The 27,708-nt window shown below is 40.9% G+C and overlaps 1 protein-coding gene across 1 annotated transcript; it reads right to left on the minus strand.

Annotated features, from left to right (window-relative positions):
• Nucleotides 1-878: 878 nt before the first annotated feature.
• LY96 (lymphocyte antigen 96) lies at nt 879-27,636 on the minus strand. The gene is made up of 5 exons (XM_082674832.1): nt 27,274-27,636; nt 17,522-17,611; nt 12,527-12,655; nt 1,598-1,650; nt 879-988 (listed from the first exon to the last, which is right to left on the minus strand). Exons 1-5 carry the CDS (start codon nt 27,383-27,385, stop codon nt 890-892), a joined length of 483 nt encoding a protein of 160 aa, XP_082530958.1. The 5' UTR covers nt 27,386-27,636; the 3' UTR covers nt 879-889.
• Nucleotides 27,637-27,708: the final 72 nt, after the last annotated feature.

A 27,708-nucleotide genomic window follows, 5' to 3' on the forward strand; every position in this document is an offset into this window, starting at 1 on the left:
GTAGAGGCAGGAAATGGAGAGAAGTCGACCGATTGAAGAGGCTGTATTATGGGCTATGTGTCTATGTGTGCTCTGGGCTGAATTGTGAACGTTCAAAATTCACATGCTGAAGCCCTAACCCCCAGTACTTCTGAATGCAACTGGATTTGGAGACAGGGTCTTTAAACAGGTAATTAAGGTAAAATGATGTCACTCAGGGGGGCCCTAAACCAATATGACTGGTGTCCTTATAAGAAGAGGAGACTAGGACACACGCACAGAGGGAAGATAATGTGAAGATACAGGGAGGAGAAGGCCATCTACAAGCCAAGGAGAGAGGCCTCAAAAGGAACCAAATCTGCTGACACTTTGATCTCAGATTTCTAGCCTCCAGAACTGTGAAAAATAAATTTGTTGTTTAGGCCACCCAGTCTGTGGTATTTGCTATGGCAGTCCTAGCAAACTAATACACTGTGCAAAAAAAAATTTAAGTGAAAAGACTTCCCTGATGGAGCAGTGGTTAAGAATCTGCCTGCCAATGCAGGGGACACGGGTTCGAGCCCTGGTCCGGGAGAATTCCACATGCCACAGAGCAACTAAGCCCATGCGCCACAACTACTGAGCCTGTGCTCTAGAGCCCACGAGCCACAACTACTGAGCCCACGTGCTACAACTACTGAAGCCCGCACGCCTAGAGCCCGTACTCTACAACAAGAGAAGCCACTGCAATGAGAAGCCTGTGCACTGCAACGAAGAGTAGCCCCCGCTCGCCGCAACTAGAGAAAGCCTGCGCGCAGCAAAGAAGACCCAACACAGCCAAAAATAAACAAATAAAATAAATAAATTTAAAAAAAAGATTTTAAATGAAGAATGAAACCTTTGAAAAATAAACACATATACTCGATTTATTCTAACTGAAATCAGGGTGGTATATGATGGTAAAGTTCAAGCAAAGGAGCCTTTCTTCAGTGTTCCCAGCAATGGCTTCTGTAATACAATCGTATCGTCCCTAAAACGAGTAGTAAGAAATACAAGTAATATAAAATGTTAGATGCTTCTATTTTGTAAGACTTTTATAAGAATTTTAAATTGAATTGGTTTTTACTTTCTCAGTTTTCTAGCCTAGCCTATGAAATCTTCAAACATTAGATATAATTTGTAAGAAAATAGGTAAAGAATATGCATTATTAATGTTTATCTTAAAATAGTTACCAGAAGTGAAACGTGCAAAATTTCATTGCACTTCTAATGCAAATATCTAAAATTACATCATTATTATCCATGGAGGCAGTCACTGAGTTATACACAATGGTCCTACAGTGCTTTCACCCAAAGATCATTCAACATATTAACAATGAGCATTACTTTTAGCAAGGTATGTTGGAAGGAAAAAATAAAATTTAAAAAGGGCTTTCTTTGGTGTAAGTTTTCTATTTTTTCCATATTCCACAGAAAGAAGAAAGAGCAAAATATCGAAAACCAAAAAGAAGTGGAAAAAAGCCTTGAACATCTTAATCTTGAATCGATATTTTTAGAAGCTGTGAATCGCTTGTTTCAAATTCTTAACACATCTGTTACTGCAAAAGGTTAAGGAAGTACAAAATGACTTGAACAATACCTTAGAAAATCGTATTTCCTTGAAGGAGAATGATATTGTCGTATTCACAGTCTCTACAACCAAAATACAAAATACAAAAAGTTATTGGCTAACGTCAGGTGATTTTTTTTGTTTGTAGTCCACAGTGCACCTCTTACAATTTTACTACTGGCAGAAGCAATCCCAAGCAAAATCGTAGAGAAATAATGAATCTTATACCCTGGCTACGATTCTCCTGTGGCTTCCTCTGCCACACTGAGCCCCTCTCAGTATCAGCCTATATCTCATCCCTCAGCGGATACAAACTTGTAAGGCCCACTGGTCTCAATAATGAATGAATGATGAACAAGCTAGTGCTAATATGCTTCATCCCAAGTTAGGTATGTACATATTTATTGTTGCTGCCTCTTAGCAGGGAATGATAAAGAAAAATCTTCCTAAAGGTGGAGGAGAGATTTGGGAGGGCAGCCAGGATACCAAATCTCCTTCCAATCCCACCACCGAGAAGCCTAGCTATGTAGTCACTTGAAATGCACAGCCATGGGCCTGGCCCTGAGGAAGCTGTGGGACAGAGTCAGAAATGCAGGAAAAACCACACTCCACTGACACAGTCAGAAACAACAAAGGAGTGAACTTACAGGGTAGGGATAGAAAGAGAAATGTTCTGAACCTCTAACAAAAGCAGTATTGACCAAAAATCTTTCTTAAAGTAATATAAATAGTCAAGTGCAAACTGTATTGATTATTTTTCTCCAAGTTGGCTAAAGACAATCCTTACCAGCAAATGAATAGATTATGTCTACATCTATACCTTCATTTCTCACAAATAAGCATTTATTTATTTGCTTCTGGGAGTATTGTTATTAGGGGTACTAATACATTAAGATGTTGGTTCTTGAACTTAGTAAAGTGATCATATCTTCATGATCTTATGATCCTTCATTCAAGGCTAATCCAATTCAAATTTAATAGTTCAACCAATATTTATCGAAAGCCTACTATGTACCAGGGACTGGGGATACAAGGGTTAGTACAATACCATCCTTTCCCTCAAAGAGTTAAAGTCTTTTGGGGACACAGACATGCAAAGAAACCATTCCAAATACAATGTGCAATGAAAAGATGCAGTAAGGATAAAGGCAGGATAGCATTTTTGTTAAGAGTGATGGCTCTGGGACCTGAACTGCTTGGATTTGAATCCCAGCTCCTCTACTTACTCAGTGTGTGACCTTGGACAAGTCACTTAACTTCTCTGTGCCTCAGTGAAATGAGGCAGTGGATAATAACACCTACCTCATAGGATTATTCTGAGAGTGTCAACTGAAAAAAATGCACAGCCTATAGTTAAGAATTATGCTTTATTCGGTGGACGTACTAAGGACTTAAGCCTGGGAGACAGTCTCTCAGATAGTTCTGAGGCACTGCTCCAAAGGGGTAAGCGAGGAGCCAGAATATATAGAAGTTTTTCCAAAAAAAACTGAGGCAGTCGGAACATCAAAAGATTACTGTAAATTAAAGAAAAACCAAACCTCTCAAGTTCATGAATTTAGCACTTTTCCATGTATGGGAAGATGCAAGAGTCTGGGCTCACTGAATCATTCCTTTGATGTGCACCTTAACTATCTAGGGCCGGTATCCTGTGTTCTCCATCCTGAAACCCCTCAGAGTCTACCCTGGTGGGGGGGAGAGGGAGGGAAGGGAGGGGGCGGCTGCAGTGGCTGAAGCCTTGATGGCCACAACATTCTTTGTTTACTGATATGGCAGGTGACATTCTCTGTCCACAAGGGCTATATAAGTTAATACATGTAAGTGCTCAGAACAAGGCCTGGAACATAGCACTCATTAAATGTTATTAACATTCAAATGTCATTTATTATAACACTAAATGTTACTCCTTTCTAGACCCCCCTCCCATGACATCTTGCAAATAATAATGATAATGTTATGAATATTATAGTTGATGTTAATATTATTGTTATTGTGACAGTAGGTCCGTCACAAAAGATGGGAAGGAAGGCAGGGGGTACATTCCAGGTGGCTGGAAAAACAGGAGCAAAGGCAGGAAGGTGAAAATCAGTATAGCTTACATGTATGCCTGCAAGGGGCTCAATGTTGTTAAAGCAAAGAAGCAGCAGGGGGCTTCCCTGGTGGCGCAGTGGTTGAGAGTCCGCCTGCCGATGCAGGGGACGCGGGTTCGTGCCCCAGTCCGGGAGGATCCCACATGCCGCAGAGCGGCTGGGCCCGTGAGCCATGGCCGCTGAACCTGCGCGTCAGGAGCCTGTGCTCCGCAATGGGAGAGGCCACACAGTGAGAGGCCCGCGTACCACAAAAAAAAAAAATAGAAGCAGCAGGAGTGCTAAGAAGTAAACCTGAAGAAGTAAGCGTGAATGCACTCAGGTTCCACACTAAGAGAATGGAGGTGATAGGGAAACATCCAAGGATGTGAAATGGTCAGAGTTTGTTTAGAGAGATGAGTCATATGACTGTATAGTAGCTGGATTTAAGGGGAGCACGGAAAGTCAGGGATATCCGTGAGAGCCCAGGAGGCAGTGACAGTGGTGAAGAGAAAAGGAGGTAAATGCCTCCCGTGACCTCCATCTCAGGTAACCTCCCTCATCATGCTCTGTCTCGTCATCCTGCTGCTTTCCTTGAGAGCACTTATCGTAAACTGAATCTTATTTCACTTTCATCTTTATCTTCTTTCGTGACCTAGTTACCATCTTGTTTCCTCCACTGGCCTACAAGCTCTATGAGGACAGGGGCTTTGCTTTGGCCACTTCTGAATTTCCAGCTCTTGGTACTACCTGGTCCCTGCATATCTGGCTCCGAGATCAGCTACATAATTTGCAAGGCTAAGCACAAAATGAAAATGGGAGGGCACTTATTCAGAAAGCACGGGAAACATCCATTAAAGGTACTAAAATATAAAGTCTTTTCCTTTCTTCCATAGTCTCTCTCCCCCTCTCTCTAGACTTGTCATGAGTTTTAAATTTTTTTTCTTTCAATTTTATTGAGATATAATTGACATATAGCACAGAAATTTAAGGTGTACAGCATAATTAACTTGACCTACATACACTGCCAAATGATTATCACGGTAATCCATCACCTCATAAAACCAAAAAAAGAAAAAGAAAGAAAGAAAAAAATGGTTTTTTTCCTTGTGATAAGAGCTTTTAGGATCTACTCTCTTAGCAACTTACAGATACACCACACAGCAGCGCTAACTACAGTCACTGCCATATTTTTTGTTTCCTAGTTAATGTATTCAAAATAAAACAAAAATTTTAATCATTAGCATGAATTTTGCCACTCCCCTTTATATCGTACAATGCCGACTGTATACACAAATATCAGAGCATTTAACTCTGAGGCAGAATCACTGAAGTTTCGCAATTTATATTTCGTGGCTCATTCCCAGAAGGTGCCTGAAGCTGATGAGGAGAAAGGGACCTAAGCCAGGCTCAGGAGGTTTGGAAGGAGGAAGAGAAGGTACCCCAGGTACGAAAGAATCCGAGGGAATGTTCCCTGGCACAGGGCGCAAGGTAAGTGTAGAAGCTCACAGGCACCCAGGGGCTGCTCCACAATGACCTGGGGGTGTGGGGGGGGTACACCTGTGCAAAGCCTTGGCCTGACAGGGTCGCCCTCCCACATGCTGCCAGGTGCCTCATACCCCAGAGCGGGGCAAGGAAGCCAAATCGGGCATCTTTCTTTACCACGGGCCTGCAGATCCACAAGCGACCCTCAAAGGTTTTGCAACCTCTGTGCAATAACTCCACGAGCTGCCTGCCGCGGGGGAGACCGTCTGGCCCCCACCTAGTCACCCACTAAACAGTGCTGCGGTGCTGCCAGCCCAGGTGGGGCAGCCACTGCCATACCCCAGCCTGGACACTGCAGGATATACCATGCCTGACCCTGACCCTCCCTGCTCCAGGCCTCCACCAGGGGCACAGGGTGGCAGGCGTCACTGGATGGGATGAGAGGGGAGATGCCAGACAGGGCCCAGGGCACCAGCAGGTAGTGAGCAGCAGGGAGCCAAAACCTGTCCAGGGGAGGTGGGCACATACACCACTGTCCCATCACACTTTGTGTACAAAACACACGCTCAAAGATAAAATGACTAAGCATCTCAAGACTGTGATCCCAGAATAGTACACCCCAAATGTGAAGCCCTTCTAAGTATAGGGCCCTGGTTGTGAAGCAAACCCTGTCAGCTTTGTAGGAGGGAGGGAGGGAGGGAGGGAGATGGATGGGACTTGAGTTTGAGGAAGAAATCAAGAATAACTCCCAAGGGACTTCCCTGGTGGTCCAGTGGTTAAGACTCGGAGCTTCCATGGCAGGGGGCACGGGTTCAATCCCTGGTCAGGGAACTAAGATCCCGCACGCCACACTGTGCAGCCAAAAAAAAAAAAAAAAGTAACTCCCAAATTTCTGTCTGGGGGAACTGCCCAAATGTTTACCAGGTCACGCGGGAAGGAGCTCTAACCTCTTCTGTGGAGTAGCCCTCTTTTTTCAACTGTTTTGTCTTTCTTTCTGAGAAAGACATATCTCCCACTCTCCTCTTATGGGAAGTTAGGTTGAAGCCTCTTGAAAGAGCCAAGAGAGAACCCAGGTAGAGTCAGAGAAGAGGAAGACAGAACCTCAGCTTAGGTCCTTCTCTGCTCTTCCCGAAAGGGATCCACGCAGCTCACCAGTGGTCCAGTCCAGGTCTCCTGGCAACTATGCAGGACGCAGGACCCAAGCCTGGGATGGTGTTATGGGGCTGCACAGTGTCCCCCCAAAAGATATATTCAAGTCCTAACCCCCAGTACCTGTGAATATGGCCTTATTTGAAAATAGGATATTTGTGGACAGTCAAATTAAGATGAAGTAATTAAGGTGGGCCCTAATTGAATATGACTGTGTCCTTATGAAAAGGGGAAATTTGGACATGCAGACTGACGTGCATAAAGGGGGGACCACATGAAGGCACAGGAAGAAGAAGGTGATCTACAAGGCAAGAGTCTCCTGGGGCCATCAGATCCTAGGAGAGAGGCCTGGAGCAGATCCTTCCCGAGAACCTTCAGAGGGAGCACAGCCCTACAAGCACCTTGATCTCAGACTTCTAGCTTACAGAACTGTTAGATGATAAATCTCTGTTGTTCTAAGCCACCCAGTTTGTGGTACCTTGTTACAGCAACCCTTGCAAAATCCTGAAAATAAGGCTAACAGACTTATTAAGTTTAAAACACTTTTGAAATATCCATTTATTTATTCATAAATGTATTTTTGAAAGAAATGAAGGGGTGTGTGTGTGTGTGTGTGTGTGTGTGTGTGTGTGTGTGTGTGTATAAGAAGTGGAGGGACTTCCTTCGTGGTCCAGTGGGTAAGACTCTGTGCTCCCAATTCAGGCGGCCCAGGTTCGATCCCTCGTCAGGGAACTAGATCCCACATGCACGCCGCAGCTAAGGAGTCCATATGCCGCAATGAAGATCCCACGTACTGCAACTAAGACCCGGCGCAGCCAAAATAAATTAATTAAATAAATATTTTTTAAAAATAAAAGAAGTGGAATGATTATGTGTCATTTTTATTTTATGTTCACTTGCCCATATTTTCTAAATATCATATCCTAAAAATGTATGACCTTTGTAACAACCCAAAAAAGGAAAGTTATTTTAAAAGTTGGTGAGTATGTTCCTTACTCATTTGATTCTCAAATTTTCAAGGGACGGTTGACAGCATCAATGCTTCTTAAATCAGAATGTCCTGAGCTCTAAGCCCATATATTCGGCTGCCAGATGGACATGTTTATTTGAATGTTCCCAAATGGCCTTGAGCCCAACGTGCCAAACCAGAACTCGCTATCCTTCTCTTTAAAAATCTGCCCCTTCCTTTTGCACACATCATTGCTGATAAAGGCACTTCCGTCCACCCAGTCAACGGCCCTGGAGCAGTTGTTGATTGATCTAATGTTTGCCTGCCACATGAGATCAGTCAGCACTTCCCGCCTGTCCTGTTCCTCAATACGCTCTCTTTCATCTCTTCCTCTTTACTCCCAGGGCCGCCCTCGCGGTCCCTCAACAGCCTCCCAGCTGTGTTTCCTTCCATCCAAGTTTCTTGCCTCAGCCAACCCCACCTCCTTTTGAGACAGGCTGGGACCTGGGACCCTTTGCTGCAGTGCTTGCACCTGGACTAATGTCTCCTCCAGCAACAAAGCATAGAGAAACTGTAAGGGAGGAAAAATAACTGCATGCAGGCCCAGTTGGGGCAAATTATGTACAACAAGATACAAAAAGGCCAAAAAAACCCCCAACTGCCACTTCTGAAGAGCCGGAAGCAAAAACTGGGTGTCAGGAGCAAAAGCAGGGTACTGCGCATGCCCCCTGCACACGCCACCACCTAAGGGGTGGGCAGACCACCTAAGCCACGCCTCTGGTCGACCCCTGGCCAGCTCGCCCCACCTCGGGAAGGGAGCAAGGGAATCTGTTACGAGCAGGGGCTACTCATTGTTGCGGTGTGCAGGCTTCTCACTGCGGTGGCTTCCCTTGTTGCGGAGCACAGGCTCTAGGCGCACAGGCTTCAGCAGCTGTGGCACGTGGGCTCTAGAGCACAGGCTCAGTAGTTGTGGCGCACGGGCTTAGTTGCTCCGTGGCATGTGGGATCTTCCCGGACCAGGGCTCGAACCCGTGTCCCCTGCATTGGCAGGCAGATTCTTAACCAGTGCATCACCAGGGAAGTCCCTCTTATCAATTTCTATCGATCAGGGAAGGCTAAGAACTCTGGTCGGTAACACTTCCATAAGGACCTTAGTTATGTGCAAAAATGGAAATCTCAGTGGGTCATCCCCACCCACTAACAACAAGATGCAGGCCAATATTTTATGCATGACTTACATGTTGGCTCCTTCCCCCTTTTCTAGGCTCACCTCCAGCAATTCCCCACAAACACATTCTGCTCCAGCTACAAAAAAGATACTCCCCAAATAAAACATATTCCTTCGTGGCTAGATACGTTTGCATATGCTGTTTCCTCTCAGGGAATGTCCTTTTTCCTCACTCTCTGATGTTCTCAGACTCAAGATTCTAATAAAAGACTCTCTGAAGCCTTATCTGAGTTCTCCTGTCACAGTAAGTTGGTAACTATGCAGTTAAGACTAAGAGCATATAATCTATTAGCATTTATGACATTTCCTTGTAACATTTGTTCCCATGACTATTTTTCCCAGAACAGAGTGACCTTCTGAAGAGGGAGAACCTATCATTCAACTTTGGATCACCACAACCTAAATCATGACTTGCTCAAATTAGGTTCAACAGATGTTTGTGGAAGGCAGGGAGGGGAGGTGGGAAGAAGCAGACAGGCTGGGTTGAGTCTGATACATCTTTGATCTCAAGAAAGTGAAACCTTGAAAAGTCACATAAATGTCAACATAATCCCACAGAGATTAAGTGAAATAATTGTAAAGCTGTTGTATGAGAGAAATGGACACTTTTTAAACAACAGTAATCTACCAAGAGGATTTCTTTCATTTTTTTTGTTGTTGTTGTTTTGGTTTCTTTTTTTTTTTTTTTAGGCCACAGTGCAGGCTTGCAGGATCTTAGGTCCCTGACCCGGGATTGAACCCATGTCCCCTGCAGTGGAAGTGTGGAGTCCTAACCACTGGACTGCCAGGGAAGTCCCGAGGATTTCTTTCAAAGGGAAAGAAAGCATGGCCAGTGGAAGAGTAGTTCTTAAGAGTTAGGAGGCTACTCCATTACCAGATCTCCAAATGACCAAGGGCACATTACTGAACCACTGCAGACATCGGTTTCCTCACTTATAAAAATGACAGGACTATAAATAAAGTCAGGAACAAAACAAGGATCCTATTATGCACATGAATATTTAATCACCATAATTCTAGAATTCTCACGCTGAGCACTGTACTAAGCTTTTTAACACACATTCTCTAATTTAATCCTTAAAACCATGTAAAATAGGTTTCACCGTCCCCATTTCCCAGATGAGGAAAACGAGGTTGATAGAGCTAACCTCTATCAATAACACCCAAGGTCACGTTGCTGATAGGTGGAAAAGCTGGGACACAGACTCAGGTGTTTATGGCTCTGAGCCCAGACTCATAAGCAATGCCAGCTCCACAATGTGTATGTGGCTTGGGGGTGGCAGACAAGTTAGAGATGAGGAGAGTTGGTTGGCTGGGAGACATATCTTGAAGCTTCATTTGCATAGCAAGCAGATTGGTTTACTTAGAAACTTTTTCTTTTGGCCACACTGCACAGCTTGTGGGATCTTAGTTCCCCAAGCAGGGGTCGAATGTGGGCCCTCGGCAATGAAAGCGCAGAGTTCCAACCACTGGACCGCCAGGGAACTCCCAGAAACTTTTTTTTTATTGACTGCTAAAAAATGTATAATCCAATTGATGTCCCTGTCAAAGCAAGTATAAGCCTTTCTGTCAAGAATTTTTATATTACTCTCATTCCATTAATTCTCTACCCTTATTTTCCATTTTTGTCCCAACTAATTTTTGTCTATCTAATTTATGTTATGTTGCTCAAATTAACGTATGCATGTAAACTGCCTGAAATCTGTTTTTAAACAAGAGACGGCACTGGTTACTTGTCAATAATTATAGGGGAAAACATTCAACTGCAATAGTAATTTTTTAAATGTTAATAAAAAACAATTAGGCTTGGGGGCTTCCCTGGTGGTGCAGTGGTTGAGAATCTGCCTGCTAATGCAGGGGACACGGGTTCGAGCCCTGGTCTGGGAAGATCCCACATGCTGCGGAGCAACTAGGCCTGTTAGCCACAACTACTGAGCCCGCACATCTGGAGCCTGTGCTCCACAACAAGAGAGGCCACAATAGTGAGAGGCCCGTGCACCGCGATGAAGAGTGGCCCCCGCTCGCCGCAACTAGAGAAAGCCCTCGCACAGAAACAAAGACCCAACACACCCAAAAATAAATAAATAAATTTATTAAAAACAAACAAGAAAAAACCAATTAGGCTTAAGTTTTTTAACCTAATAAAGTTTTTTTAAAACTTCTTTTTTAAAATGATAATGCCCTATACCCTGAGAAAACCATAATTCAGAAAGAGTCATGTACCACAATGTTCATTGCAGCTCTACTTACAATAGCCAGGACATGGAAGCAACCTAAATGTCCATCAACAGATGAATGGATAAAGAAGATGTGGCACATATATACAATGGACTATTACTCAGCCATAGAAAGAAACGAAATTGAGTTATTTGTAGTGAGGTAGATGGACCTAGAGTCTGTCATACAGAGTGAAGTAAGTCAGAAAGAGAAAAACAAATACCACATGCTAACACATATATATGGAATCTAAAAAAAAAAAGAAAAGGTTCTGAAGACATAGAGAATGGACTTGCGGACACAGGAAGGGGAAAGGGTAAGCTGGGACAAAGTGAGAGACTGGCATGGACATATATACACTACCAAATGTAAAATAGATAGCTAGTGGGAAGCAGCCGCATAGCACAGGGAGATCAGCTCGGTGCTTTGTGACCACCTACAGGGGTGGGATTGGGAGGGTGGGAGGGAGATGCCAGAGGGCGGGATATGGGGATATATGTATATGTATAGCTGATTCACTTTATTATAAGGTAGAAACTAATACACCATTGTAAAGCAATTATATCCCAATAAAAATTTTAAAAAATAAAATGATAATGCCCAATGTTAACAAGACAGAGATTAAACTACTATACGTATACATTGCCAGTGGTACAATGTATAAACTGATACAATCTTTCAGAAAAGTAATTCAGCCTTATGTAAACAAAACCACATAGATTCAAACCATTTAAGCTCAGGAATCTCCCTTGGAGTTATGTGTTAACTCCTTCTTCCAAACATGAGAATATTCAAATCTAAAATATGAGAATATTTATATGTGCATTATAATATTATTTATAATAGTAAAAATATCAGAAGAAGACTAAATGTCTAATAGGAAAATAGTTAAGTAAACCAGGGCACACCCACTAAGGGAGATGTTTCATTATGTAACATTTATACTCTGATTTTTAAACCACATGGATTATCTGGTCAAATAATTAAATAAATTAATTTTTAAAAAGAAAATAATTAGGGTTTCCCTGGTGGCGCAGTGGTTGAGAGTCCGCCTCCTGATGCAGGGGACACGGGTTCGTGCCCCGGTCCAGGAAGATCCCACATGCCGCGGAGGGGCTAGGCCCATGAGTCATAGCCACTGAGCCTGCACATCCGGAGCCTGTGCTCCGCAATGGGAGAGGCCACAACAGTGAGAGGCCCACGTACCGCAAGAAAAAAAAAAGAGAAAATAATTATAGTACAGTATACTTACAACTGCATAACAATATGCATGAATGAAAAAATGAGAACAAAATGTTCTTAGAAATATGATTCTGTGACTTTTTGATTGTTTTCATTTTCTAATTTTTGGTAATCTGACAATATGATACATAGAATTTTTTAAACTATTTAAAATGCTAGTTTAAAAATTATTAAGGAAAAATTCATGGGTTTGCAATAAGTGACCTCTAAGTTCCTAAGTTTGAAATTTTATGATTCTGTGAATAATTCCAGGGTGGAAAAAAGGGGAGAAAAGACACTGAGGGAACGAATGTAAGTGCATAGAAAAATCTATTGTGTTTTTATGAAAAATAATAAATGTAATATTTAGAAACAGAGAACCATAACCAAGGGTAAATATACAGTATTAATCTGAACAAGGTAAAAATTTTAATATCCCTTCAAACACACCAAATAAGTGTCATCTTAATAACAATCCAGTAACATAATTGTAAAATATTGTTTAAACTGCTAAAAGAAAAACTTTGGATGGAAATAAAGAATTATTATCAGAAAAGGAACTTCACATTTTTAATGTATTTAATTTTCATAGCGTTCTCATAAGGTATTATACTCTATTCTGAGGGTAATACGAATTGAATGCTTACCTCCCTTCAGAGCTCTGCAAAAAGAATAATCATCATCAGATCCTCGGCAAATAACTTGTTTGCGCACTGGGAAATTCACGGACTTAAAAGATACATAGATATTGAAATATAAGCTTTTTATGTCTCTTCCTTAAAAAGAAAAAAATTTCATTAGCCACTCAAATAAGGTATTTTTTAATAAATATTTAAAAACCAACATTTACTGTATACTTAAAATATGCCCTGTGCTTTTCCTACATTATTTCATTTAATTATGACAACTACCTATAATGTGGATATTATTATCCTGTTTTGTAGACGAGAAAACTGAAGTTCTGAGAGGGCCATTAGTTGATTGTAATCAAATAGAATGTTCCACAGTGAGAATTATGTGGGCTATGCCTAAAAATAGAATAACCTATATTTTTGAGAAAACTATCAAATGAAAATATAAAATTTCCAGTTGTAGTCATAGTTCCACTAGGAAATTCAAAAGAGAGGGAAGGGAAAGGAAGGTTTTTTTTTTATATATATATGTATTTATTTATTTATTTATTTTTGGCTGTGTTGGGTCTTCGTTTCTGTGGGAGGGCTTTCTCTAGTTGCGGCGAGCGGGGGGCCTCTCTTCATCGCGGTGCGCGGGCCTTTCACTGTCATGGTCTCTCTTGTTGCGGAGCACAGGCTCCAGACGCGCAGGCTCAGTAGTTGTGGCTCACGGGCCTAGCTGCTCCACGGTATGTGGGATCTTCCCAGACCAGGGCTCGAACCCATGTCCCCTGCATTGGCAGGCGGATTCTCAACCACTGCGCCACCAGGGAAGACCAGGAAGGTTGTTTTGATGAAAGATTTCTTGGAGAACAAAATTGAACCTTTTGATTAAAAATTAAATAGATGAGCTATTTATTATTTCCTCAGGATCTCTTTATTACCAATGAAGATGGAAAATTCCAGGAAGAAATGCATTTTGCTCAACTCTTCTAAGTTACTCAGTTGGCCCAACTGGACAAGATGCACAATCTCTCTTATAATGAAAACAATTATTGTAACCACTACCTCATGGAAAGTATTTTCCTAATAAGGTCACCATGACTCATTGTAGCCATAATAAAAATTAAAAAAAAGTTTTTCCATCTTTACCTTGAACTTGGCTATGCAGAACAGAACTGCTAGCTCCTTCCTCAAAACCCTGTCCTTCCTTTGGTGTTGGCGCTACCACTCTCTTCTTGTTGTCCTCCAACCGTTCTGCGTTCTGACTCCTCTCCCCAGTCTAGCTCACTGACTCATCTTTCTTAGGATTCTAATCTCAGTGCTCCTCAATTTTCACACTGCACACTCTCCCCAGCTTTAAATACCACATAGGGTAATAACTCCCAAATCTTCATCTTTAGTCTCAACCTTTCTTTTAAGCATCTGTCCCCTGTGTGCATTCAATATCTCTACTCAAATGTCACTTATTACCACACCCAAAAGATCCAAAATTGATTTCCTTATCTTCATCACCAAATCAGCACTAGAATTCCTAATCCCAGTCAATCCTACTGGTGTCCCTTTTATCCCCATTACCACTATCTTAATGCAGCCTCTCGTTACTCTGAGCCTAAAGTACCACCAAACTTCCTTACTTGTCTCCACTTCTCTACTTTCAGGGTAAAGTGTAGAGAAGAAGAACGTTATACAGTCTGTTTCAAACAGTGGCCCCGTGGCCCACGCCACGGGCATGGACCTGAACCTTTCTCAAAGCAGGGATGTGTATAGAAGTTGAAGAGCTGTTTTCACAAGGGATGCCTTGAGATACAAGCACATGGTAGCGTGGCATCCAATGATAATGCAGAACAAAGAATCTTCTTCCATTTCTGTGTGGAACACACTATGATTCCAGTCTTCAATGATTCCAAGAAAGGAAGTGCTGCTTTGACATCTCAACTCTTTACATCTTGAGAAGCTTCTTGCCCTTAGATATCACTGTGGTCATGTTAGGCACGTGAACAGTGGTTGAAGTGAGGTACCACTTGCATGGCTCAGCAGGCCAGAGATATCAATGTGGGTGTTGGAGTGAGAGACAAGAAACATGGTGGCTCTCGGGGGTTTAGCGAAGAAGACTGTTTTTGAGCTCACCTAACACAACTTTGGGAACTTCTGAAAATAATGTTGAGGAAGGCTTATGAACCAGCTGTATATGTCAATTAGTTAATAGTGACATATAATTTATTAGCAAGGCTATGAAGTCTCAAATCATTTCCATTCCCAACCTATTTTTGGTACAAGATTGCTCTTATAGCTCTTACTGAATTTAAGTAGCGATAGGCCCACAAAATTAAGGTTGATTTCTATGAATGTGGCCCACATTTTATACAGATGTTCTAGTATATTCTAGGGAAACTCAGGTCATAACTACAAAGCATCATAAAAAAACATGACTCGGGGTGTCCCTGGTGGCACAGTGGTTGGAAGTCTGCCTGCCAATACAGGGGACACGGGTTCGTGCCCCGGTCCGGGAAGATCCCACATGCCGCGGAGCGGCTGGGCCCGTGAGCCATGGCCGCTGAGCCTGCGCGTCCGGAGCCTGTGCTCCGCAACGGGAGAGGCCACAGCAGTGAGAGGCCTGCGAACTGCAAAAAAAAAAAAAAACCATGACTGAATCATTCTTTCATTACTGAATTAATATCATGTTATATAAATGTCATATTTAGTAAGTGATTAGGGTATTTGTGGTGACCATGGAGGTGTGCTGCTTAAAACTCCCTTCCAAAGAATCTCTGCGGAGGAGGGCAGTGGGCAGACAGCCACCAGCTACTGCACTTTTAGATGTATCTTAGCACTCATCCGGAGGCCAGACTCGAACAGTCTGCTCCTATAATGACCGAGCACAACAAGGACACTAGAGCCAGCCTACGCCTGCCTATCATGGGACACGTGTGACAGGCAATCATTGCTCTAAGACTCCCCACTGACCTGGCTGAGGATGTCTCAGGGATGCATTTTGGTCTGATGACCATCCTACCAAATTCTCCTTCCTTCTCTCTCATTTCAAAGGTATCGGACCAACACTTCAATCTGCCTCCTCTCCTTGCCTGCTCTAGCTTCCTCTTTCCTTTATTGTTCACAAACATTTCCCCCCCAAAAATCCTTTGTATGTCTAGTTCCTTCTTGGTATCTGCTTTTCAGAGAACCCTAAGTGAAACTGTGTTGTATTATTATTACTTGGGTCTGGAAGGCCTGTTTCCTGTGTGTTAAGGGGAAGGGGCTCACTTGAAAATGAGGTCATTCATTATGTAAATAATCACTTTTGCAAACACCTAGAGGTTAAGCACCCCACATAGACCGGAAAACAAAACCTGAGAAAAGAGGAAGAAATTGTAGAGCCTTTGTTGGGCAAAAATTTAGATTATTTTAGGGGATTAAGAGATACAAACTACTATGTATAAAATGAGCAACAAGGATATATCATATAGAACAGGGAAATATAGCCATTATTTTGTAATAACTTTAAATGGAGTATAATCTGTAAAAGTACTGAAACACTATGTTGTACACCTGAACTCAATATAGTATTGTAAATCAACTATACTTCAGTAAAAAAAAAAAAAATGTAGATTATTTATTTCCCCCTTGGCCAAGAAAGTGGAGCAAGTAGCTCGTCGTTCTTTCCTCTGTGCTACCACTAAGCCTTATTGCTATCATTTCACTTATCGTACTATATTATCTACACATCTGCCTCTTCTATTGCACTGAGAGATTCTTGAAGGTCAAGAGAATGTCTTATTTATCAATGAATTCACAGCACCTAGCATAATACTTGAAATAAACTATACATTTACTAAGTATTTTTTAATGAATAAATGAATGCAGAAACAAAGTATCAAGATACAGGTTTTCAGGAAAACTAAAGCATAAGTTTATGGTCTATCATTTCTAGATTCTCAACTACCCTTTTTCCTGTAAGCTGGAGAACTAAAATCAGGGGGATATGTTTCTTTAGTTTATTTATGGAAAAGCACATTTTAAAGTATAAGCTCCAAATATAAGCTAGGATGTAAATGATAATAGTGATCATGAAAACAACGATGATAATGATGATGATTACAACCGAATTTCCTGGGATCCTTACAGGCAACAGCTGACCGGTAGGAGAGGATGAAACTTCTGTGCGTTTTCACAAACACTCAGATCCAGCCCAATGCTATCACCATCACCCAATTAACTTTTATAAGATGATGGCAAGTAAAATCATAGAGAGGAAGAAGAAGAAATAACACAAAACAAAACAAAAATCATTGCCTTTTTTCATATCATCAACATATTTTTTTCTAGAAAGGTCACCTTTAGGAAAAAAAGTCCTTGCTTGCTCATACACAAATCTTTGACTCATGGAAACCCAAGTTTACTTATCAGCTGAATATCTAATGATTGACAATGGATGTACCTAGTAGATGGTTAGAAGTTTCAAATTATTTCAATTTTTACCATGCCATTATGTAATCCCTCCTCATGAGTATGAGCTAGCCTAGTGACTTGCTTCTAACAAACAGAATACAGCAAAGGTGATAGGGTGGCACTTTCATCATTAGGCTACATAAGACTGTGACTTCTATCTTGTTAGTTAACTGTCCCCCTTGCTAACTTCAGGGAAACAAGAAGCCATGATGAAAAGGCCCACATGACAAAGAACTGAGGGCTGGCCAACAGTCAGACAGAAACTGAACACTGTCAACGACCACATAAGCTTAGAATCGGGTCCTTCCCTAGTTGAGCCTTCAGAAGAAACCCTGGCCAACACCTTAATTGCAGCCTTGTGGGAGACCTCCTGAAGCTGACACAGGTAAGCCATGCCCAGACTACTGACATACGAAGACTATGAGATAAAGAATATGTCCTGTTTTAAGCCATTAAGATTGTGGTAATTTGTTACATAGCAAGAGAAAACTAATACACATACATTTAGAACACCATCATTTTTCATTGATATTTCTGGAACCCTTTTAATTGTAATCTACAAAAACAAAACTTTGGACTTACTTGGAATGTAGTAAAGATACAGATTTCCACGGCCTCCCTTCAATGTTATACAGGGCTCGGCATTTATTGAAATAGGGAATTTCAAGTTATCTAAATGGAATAAAGAAAATGTCAATAAAATGACTATAAATCATTTACAATAAGTATTCTGAATATCAGCCCCCCAAAACTACCTTTAGTATTAAAATTTTATGAGAAAAATTAAGGGTAGTTAAAAATATCTCCCTCCCCAGAGGAGTAAAGTCAGCCAAATGGTAGAGTAAAAAGTCCTCCTTCTCTTGACAAACACACCAGTTCAGCAACAATTTACGGACAATTTCCCTTTGTGAGAAATCAGAAACCAACCGAAAGTCTCCTGCACCCAGGAGAATGTAAAAACAGACTCACCAATTCAGTACTGAGGTTCGGGACACCTCTCACAAGAGACACTGCTCCTGGCATAGCATAATTAGGAAGAGCTAACCTACCCCTCAATTTCACTCAGAGCGAAGAGATTGGTTCATGCGTTCAGAGCCCCAACTTTTCCAAGGAGATCCCCAGAGGACTAAAGAAAGAAAGTCTGAACAGTGTTATAACTAGTAAGGAGATTGATTCAGTAATCAAAAATTTCCCAAAGAAAAGTCCAGGACCAGATGGCTTTACAGGAGAATTCTAGTAAACATTTAAGTCAGAATTAACACCAAACATTCTCAAACTCTTCCAAAAAAATGAAGAGGAGGGCACACTTCCAAACTCATTTTATGAGGCTAGCATTACCGTGATAGTAAAGCAAGACAAAGACACTACATGAAAACTATAAGTCAATATCCCTGATGAGTTTAGATGCAAAAATCCTCACAAAATATTAGCAAACTGAATTCAACAGCACATTAAGAGGATCATATACCTTGATTAAGAGGCATTTATCCGTGGGATGCAAGGATGGTCTAACACACAAAAATCAATTAAAGTGATATGCCACATTAATAGAATGAAGAATAAAAATCACATGACCATCTCAATAGATGACAAAATTCAACATCCTTTCATGATAAAAACTCTCAACAAACTAGAATTAGAGGAAATGGCCTCAACATAATTAAGGCCATATATGAAAAGTCCATAGTTAACATCATACCCAATAGTGAAAAACTAAAAGATTTTCCTCTAAGATCAGAAGCAAGGCAAGGATACCCACTCTCAACATAGTACTGGAAGTCCTAGCCAGATGAATTAGATAAGAAAAATAAATAAAAGGTATCCAAATCAGAAAAGAAGAAGTAAAATTTTCTGCTTGCAGATGACATAATTTATATCTAGAAAACCCTAAAAACTCCATTAAAAATTGTCAGAACTAATCAAAAAATTCAGTAAAGTTACAGGATACAAAATCAAAATACAAAAAAATCAGTTGCATTTCTGTACACTAACAATGAACTATACAAAAAGGAAATTAGGAAAACAATCTCATTTACAATAGCACCAAAAGAATAAAATATCTAGGATTAAACTTACCTAAGGAGGTGAAAGACTTGTATGCTTAAAACTACAAAACATTGATGAAAGAAATTAAACAAGACACAAACAAATGGAAAAATATCTTATGTTCATTGACTGGAAGATTAATGTTATTAAAATGTCCATATTACCCAAAGCAATCTATAGAATCAATACATTTCTATCAAAATCTCAATGGCATTTTTTACAGAAATAGAAAAAACAACTCTAAAATTCATATGGAACCACAAAAGATGACAAATAGGCAAGAAAATCTTGAGAAAGAGGAAGCATCACATTTCCTGATTTCAAACTATACTGCAAAGCTACAGTAATCAAAACAGTATGGTAGTGGCAAAAAGACAGCCATATAGACCAATGGAACTGAACAGAGAGCCCAGAAGTAAATCCATGTGTATTTTGTCAACTAATCTTTGACAAGGATGCCAAGAATGCACAATGGGGAAAGGACAGTCTCTTCAACAAATGGTGCTGGCAAAACATGCAAAAGAAAGAACTGGACCTTTATCTTATACCACAAATGAAAACCAATCCAAAATGGATTAAAGACTTAAACATAAGATTTAAGACTGTAAAAACCCTAGAAGAAAATACAGGGGAAAAGCTTCATGACATTGATCTTGACAATGACTTCATGGATATGACATGGAAAGCAAAGGCAGCAAAAACATCAATAAATAAGTGGGACTATATCAAACTAAAAAGCTTCTGTACTGCAAAGGAAACAATCAACAGAGTGAAAAGGCAGCCTATGGAATGGGAGAAAATACTTACAGACCATATATCTGATAAGGTGTGAATCTCCAAAATATATAAGGAATTCCAACAATTCAATTATAATAAAACTAATAACCTGATTTTAAAATGAGCTAAGGACTTGCATTTGTTGAGACGTGGATGGATCTAGAGACTGTCATACAGAGTGAAGTAAGTCAGAAAGAGAAAAACAAATATTGTATATTAACGCATGTATGTGGAACCTAGAAAAATGGTACAGATGAACCAGTCTGCAGGGCAGAAGTTGAGACACAGATGTAGAGAACAAACATATGGACACCAAGGGGGGAAAACCGCGGTGGGGTGGGGATGGTGGTGTGCTGAATTGGGTGATTGGGATTGACATGTATACACTGATGTGTATAAAATTGATGACTAATAAGAACCTGCAGTATAAACAAACAAACAAACAAAAAACTAATACTAAACTTTCTTTGGGTTATTTGTATGGAAATATGTTAATATAAATGTTTCAGACATTACATGAAATTTCTAAAAATCTTATATGTTCTGCTATAAAGTTATAAGTCATAATTCTAGTTATTACTTTAAAATGTGTATCTCAGAAATAACTAAATTTCCTTGTCAATTGCATTATTATGAACTTTCATCAAATCTTTAACCGTGGTCATTTTTAAGTCTTTTGTCATTTACAGACAGTTCTGGGTGTACTCTGATGCTTTTGCAAAAATGTTCCTATAAAAGGGTTTTGGGCTTCCCTGGTGGCGCAGTGGTTGAAAGTCCGCCTGCCGATTCAGGGGACACGGGTTCGTGCCCCAGTCCGGGAAGATCCCACATGCCACAGAGCAGCTGGGCCTGTGAGCCATGGCCGCTGAGCCTGAGCGTCCGGAGCCTCTGCTCCGCAACGGGAGAGACCACAACAGCGAGAGGCCCGCGTACCGCAAAAAAAAAAAAAAAGGGTTTCATCTTCAAGGAATTCATGGAAAAGACTCTGACAAGTACAGGTTTCTGGTAACTGACTATACTGCTGAACTGAATGAATAAACATTTTCAGAACTCTAATGGAAAACTGATGAATTCATAAAAGTGCTAACAAAAGATCAAGATAAAAAAAATTAATTACATGGGACTGAGTGAACTGATGAGGATGATTATAATTTTTGTGACTTTCTGTTTGAATAAAAATAAAAAATCCCACAAGGACTCAGAGGCAAAAAATATACAAATCAATTTTCACTGCAAAGTAAAGGAGCAGTTACAATGGAGGATTACTGGACTGAATGTCAATATTATGACATAGTATGAGTGTGTTTCATGTTTGGTAATTGCAATCCTTGTTGCTTTTGTTGTGGTCATCCATTTACAATGCTTGGTGTCAGTTTATTTATCTCTTGTAAAAATAAAATACAGTGTGTGTGAAAAAATAAATAAATTAATTAATTAAATAAAATGAGCTAAGGACTTGAATAGACATTTCTCCAAAGAAAACATGCAAATGGCCAACAGGTATATAAAAACATGCTCAACGTCACTAAGCATCAGGAAAATGCAAATCAAAACCACAATGAGACATCACCTCACACCAGTCAGATTGGCTATTATCAAAAAAAGAAAAGAAGGACAAGAGTTGGCAAGGATGTGAAGAAACTGGAATGCTTGCACACTGCTGGTAGGAATGCAAAATGGTACAACTGCTCTAAAAAACAATACAGAGATTCCTCAAGAAATTAAAAATATGGGCTTCCCTGGTAGCGCAGTGGTTGAGAATCTGGCTGCTAATGCAGGGGACACGGGTTCGAGCCCTGGTCTGGGAAGATCCCACATGCCGCGGAGCAGCTAGGCCCACGAACCACAACTACTGAGCCTGCGCGTCTGGAGCCTGTGCTCCGCAACAAGAGAGGCCGCGACAGTGAGAGGCCCACGCACCGCAATGAAGAGTGGCCCCCGCTTGCCACAATGAGAGAAAGCCCTCGCACAGAAATGAAGACCCAACACAGCCAAAAATAAATAAATAAATAAATAAAATAAAGGGCCACCCTGGCTACTCTTTAAAAAAAATTTAAAAAAAATTAAAAATATTACTACCATATGATCCAGCAATCCCACTTCTGGGTACTTATCCAAAACAATTGAAATCAGGATCTCAAAGAGATATTAGCATTCCTAAATTCATTGCAGCACTATTCACAATAGCCAAGATGTGGGAACAACCTAAATGTCCATCAACAGATACATGCATAAAGAAAATGTGGTCTATACATACAACGGAATACTATTTAGTCCTCAAAAAAAAAGGAAATTTTGCAATATGCTACAATATGGATGAACCTTGAGGACATTATGCTAAAGGAAATAAGCCAGTCATATAAGGACAAATACTGCCTGAGCCCACATATCTAAAATAGTCAAATTCATAGAATCAAAGAGTGGATGGTGGTTGCCAGTGGCTGAGGGGAGAGGGAAACGGGGAGATACTAATCGATGGGCATAGAGTTTCAGTCAAGCAAGTGAATAAGCTGTAGAGATCTGCTGTACAATTTCATGCCTGTGGTCAACAATGATGTACTGTACACTCAAAAATTTAAGAGGGTAGATCCCATGTAAAATGTTCTTACCACAGTAAAATAAAATTTAAAATACTGTATGAATACCAAAAAAACTCCCTATAATGTAAACAGATTAGTATTTTAATGCCCTTACATTGTTAAGGTGGAGGTTGAAGGTAGTGAATTACTTTAAACTGTGGGGAAGGGGGTGAACTCCCCAAAACATATTTTCATAAAATTACTTGTTCCATTTTCATACTTTTTAACCTGTTCTTTTCCACATTGCTCTTCTTTACTATACTCTCCTCACCTCTCTGTATGTTCCATTGGTTAAAAATAGAAAATACACATCAAGTACTTAGAATTCTAGTAAATGGTAAGTGACTGAATACATGAATGAATGAGTTAATAAACAAATCTTCCTAAATAAGAAGTTTCAAGAAGGATGTAGAAGAGCTTATAAAAGCACTGAGGAGGAGGGGAAAGAGACTAAACCAGTTTTATTTAATTTGCCCCTGAATGCAACCCTTAAAATTAATGTTAACATCTCTCATTCAATGAATTGAGTTTGCCTGCAATAAAAGTCTCACAGAATGAGCTATATTAACAGTCATTTCATCGAATCATGGATGTTCACAAACATCTGATGCAAAGATGTTTATTCCTGTGTGGATTATGACCAAAGGAAAACCTGCCCAATTTGCAATAACATGGATGAAACCTGAGGGCACTGTGCTAAGTGAAATTAGTCAGACAAAGAAAGACAGGGAATTACCTGGCGGTCCAGTGGTTAGAACTCCGAGCTCTCACTGCCGAGGGCCCGGGTTGGGGAGCTAAAATCCTATCAGCCGTGTGGCACAGCCAAAAAAAAAAAAAAAAAAAAAACAAATACTGTATGACTTCACTTATATGTGGAATCTAAAAAACAAACACACTCAAAAGACAAAAAATAAACTCACAGACACACAGGCTGCTAGAGGGAGGGGGTGGAAGATTGGAGAAATGAGTGAAGTGGGTCAAAAGGTACAAACTTCCAGTTATAAAATAAATAAGTCATAGGGAAGTAATGTACAGCATGGTGACTATGGTTAATAATATTGTTTTACATATTTGCGGTATGCGGGCCTCTCACTGTTGTGGCCTCTCACGTTGCAGAGCACAGGCTCCGGACGCGCAGGCTCAGCGGGCATGGCTCACGGGCCCAGCCGTTCCACGGCATGTGGGATCTTCCCGGACCGGGTCACGAACCCGCGTCCCCTGCATCGGCAGGCGGACTCTCGACCACTGCGCCACCAGGGAAGCCCCCTGTTTTACATATTTCAAAGTTGCTAAGAAAGTGGATCTTAAAAGTTTTCACCAAAAGAAGAAAAAAATTGTAACTATGTGAGGTGATGGATGCTAACTAGCTTTATCGTGGTGATCACTTCACAATATATACAAATATCGAATCATGTTGTATACCTGAAACTAATATAATGCTATATATCAATTATATCTCAAGTAAAAAAATGTTCAGAGGTGACTGAATAAATAAATATTGTGCATCTTTTTACTGAATTAATATACAGTCATTAACATGAATTTTTATGATATTTAATGTTATAGACGTTTATGGTATACTATCAAGTTTAAAAAATGCTGGTTACCCAACAGTATATACAATATGGTTCTACTTCTACTGTTTTCAACATATATCATTATATATCTAAAAGAATATTTACCAAAATATCAGAATGTTCATAGTGGTTAACTCTTAACTGTGATAGGCTTATGGTGCCTTCTTTTCTTTTTTATTCACCTATATTTTTGAAGGTTTGCATAATTAATATACTTATTAACTTTCTTACCATGAAAGGTTGACATGGTATTGAAATGTGGGCACTTCCATATGCATTACCGAGCACAGTGCAATGTGTCTCTTCTTTCTCAGTGATAAGCTTGTAGAAGACCCTCAGAGCAAGACAACCAAGACTCTGGAGCAAAGCCGGGAACAAGTTAAAAGCAGTGAATCACCAGGGCCATGTTGTATGTCATAAGGGCAATTCTCTATTTTCAGTTAAGTTTCCCACAAGTCTGAAGTTGGTCTGATTATGATGAAACCATCGACAAGTCAATGCAATCAGACAAATGTTCAGAATACCCCTGTGGGTGCTCAGTGTTAAGCCAGCACCAGAGCAAGGCAGAGTGGGGTAGGGTGGAGTGAGGGCGGAGAATAGAAGTGTAACCTTAATCTTTATGTCAGGAAGCCTAAGATTTTTCTAGGAAGACGAGACCACCATACATTAAAAAAATTAGATGTAAGGATCAAAAGATCACATAACAGTACATAGCATGTGACTTTTAATTTATTTGCAAAGGTTGGGGAACTAACAGAAAATAGCTTTATTACTTTAAAGTCACCATGTTTATGGTAAAATTCTACATTTGGTTTATTAAATACCAAAGAAAGCAGTGGCCAGATTCAGCAAAAGCACAGTACAAGAGCCTCCGGTTTCCTCTGCAACCACAAATGTCAGCATTGTGAATCCATCATAGCACTTTTTCCCACTGAGCTCTGCCTCAGAATCCTTCTTAACCCAACAGTCCAGGCAACTGCAGTTGGCACAGGAAATGAAACCAGTGCCACCCTGAGTGTTGGTGTTAAGTACTATTGGAGATCAAGGGAGGAAGCATTAGCTGGAGTTGAGCCATCACAGCACTTCATTTTACCTCTTTAGCAGAATTTCCATTACATAAATATGCAGTTCCTTCTGACGGGAATGCCCTGTCCTCATCGGTCTAGAAACTCCTTGTCTGCCTTCAAAATGTATTCAAATATCAACAATGCTGTTAAGCCTTCCTTGACTCCTCCACACCTCCCCAGCCCGACAGCCACAAACACACTATCATTCACAGTACTTGATCATCCTTCAATGGTCATTTAAAATGTTTACTACAGGGCCTTCCCTGGTGGCACAGTGGTTGGGAGTCCGCCTGCCAATGCAGGGGACACGCGTTCGTGCCCCGGTCCGGGAAGATCCCACATGCCGCAGAGCGGCTGGGCCCGTGAGCCATGGCCGCTGAGCCTGCGCGCCCGGAGCCTGTGCTCCGCAACGGGAGAGGCCACAACAGTGAGAGGCCCGCATAGCGCAAAAAAAAAAAAAAAAAATGTTTACTACAATTATTTGCTTGCATGTCAGTCTTCTTCATAAAAATAGCACAAACCTTGAGGGCAGGAAGCATGTCTCATTCATTTTTCATGTCTCTTGCGCACAGCACACTGTAGATAATAAATGTGTGTTTATTCACTTCTGCTTAGCACCAAATATTGCTCTAGGCACTAGAGAAACAATGAACAAGACAGGCAAGGGCCCGGCTCTTGATAAATGGACACTCTAGTATAGAAATCAAACAGGGCCATGAGAGAAAGACTGAGTGTACGGTGAGGACGGAGGAGTTGGGGGTGGCAATGGGTAGCGATACCTCAACTACAGTATCCAGTAAGTGAGTGACAGAAAGCAACCAACCCTGTGGACATTGTAATCAGGAGTACAGACTCATAGGTGACAATGACTTTGACATGTTCAAGCAACAAAAACAAACACACACACACATATATACACAAAGACCGTTACATGAGATACATATAATAGACAAAGTCACAGAGACAGAGAGTAGAGGTTACCAGGGACTAGGGGGGAGGGAGAAATGGGGAGTTATTGTTTAATGGGTACAGAGTCTCTGTTTGGGATGATGAAAAATTCCGAAAATGGATAATGGTGATAGTTGCAAAGTGATGTGAATGTACTTAATATCATTGAATTGTACACTTAAAAATCATTAAAAGGGTAAATTTTATGCTTGTTATATTGGTAATACAAACAATAACCTAATAACAATATAGGTCAGTGTAAATGGAAAATAATGAAGGAGGGTGGGAATCATGGGAATCATAGGAATCAGACAGGTAGGCAAGGGCCACCTCGAGGGGTCTTGGACGCCTTGGTACAAAGTTGGGATTTCACTCTAATTGTAGTGAAAAGCCACTGGGGGGCTTTAAGCAACTGAAATAACATTATATAACATATTTACATTTTTAAAAGATCTCTCTGGTCTCTATGCTAAGAACTGATTGTATGGAGGCAAGAATTAAAGTGGAGAAAGGACAATTTAAGAGGATGTTGCAGAGGCCAGAGAAGAGACGAAGGTGACATGAGTGGTGAGCAAAGGACAGTGAAAAGTAGTTGGCTTTAACTATTTACAACAGCCAAGACATGGAAGCAACATAAATGTCCATCGACAGAGGAATGGATAAAGAAGATGTGGAATATACAATGGAATATTACTCGGCCATAAAAAAGAATGAAATAGGGCTTCCCTGGTGGCACAGTGGTTGAGAGTCCACCTGCCGATGCAGGGGACACGGGTTCGTGCCCCGGTCCAGGAAGATCCCACATGCCGCGGAGCGGCTGGGCCCGTAAGCCATGGCCGCTGAGCCTGCACGTCCGGAGCCTGTGCTCCGCAACGGGAGAGGCCACAACAGTGAGAGGCCCGCGTACCGCAAAAAAAAAAAAAAAAAAAATGATGGCCTGGAGTTATAATCAATTTCAAGCAGTATTTAGGACTGTTCTACCTTCTCAAGAAGACCCGGTCAGTCTTGGGGCTGAGGCAAAATCTCAGAAGCAGATAGTTCTGCCCAAACTGGGAAGAATCTGAAACTGGGTTCAAGGTAGAGATAGCTGACCACAGGAAAGGACAGAAGCACTTGGAGGTCAAGTGCAACACAGTTCAGAGACCTGTGAGGCCAGTGACGGATCAAGAAAATCCACCCAGGGCAGGAACCAGACATCACTTTTGCTGCCAGCAGCCTCCCCAGCAGCCGGAACATACGGTCATTTCCTGCATCCCGGCGACAGCAGACAAAGGTTCCTGTGAAAACTTGCCCTTGGAACAGTTCACATTATGAGTACCTGCTTTTGCCCTCGTACTTACCACAGTAGGAGTACCAAACACTTGTGTCAGAGGAGTTACAGATCCAGCGTTTCTCTCCAGGTTCAGTAAATGTGGAAGAAAACAGGGCGGAAAAAAGCATAAATGGGAACATGATTCAGGATCTTCAAAACTTTAAAAATGCAAGGACAGTCAGTAACTAATCATCAGACTCTTCCTTTTTAATAAGTAGAAAAAATTTAACTTAGTCATCAGTCACATGATTTCTGAGTTCCTATCTGACTGTTTCCTCTTTTGAATGTGTGTGTGTGTGTGTGTTTAATATCTGAGCACTTGCTGCAAGAGGAAAGGAAAATGATTCAGAATGTACTCTTTGCGAACACGTGATACAAATGAGAGCACAGAGCTTTAAAAACAAAATCAGGTATTTCCCAATCAATAGTAAAGAAACCAGCCTGTAGGTCTTCTTTAAAAGAT

This window comes from Grampus griseus (assembly GCF_964374135.1).
Source record: "Grampus griseus genome assembly, chromosome: 17".
Lineage (NCBI taxonomy): Eukaryota > Metazoa > Chordata > Mammalia > Artiodactyla > Delphinidae > Grampus > Grampus griseus.

Excerpts from the sequence above, each read along its gene's own strand:
- LY96 (XM_082674832.1), bottom strand. The coding sequence starts at position 27,385 with ATGTTCCCATTTATGCTTTTTTCCGCCCTGTTTTCTTCCACATTTACT. Across the intron at positions 17,612-27,273 it reads TGTTTGGTACTCCTACTGTG|ATAACTTGAAATTCCCTATT; the intron begins GTAAGTACGAGG and ends TATTCCATTTAG. Across the intron at positions 1,651-12,526 it reads TTGCAGAGCTCTGAAGGGAG|AGACTGTGAATACGACAATA; the intron begins GTAAGCATTCAA and ends TTTTGGTTGTAG.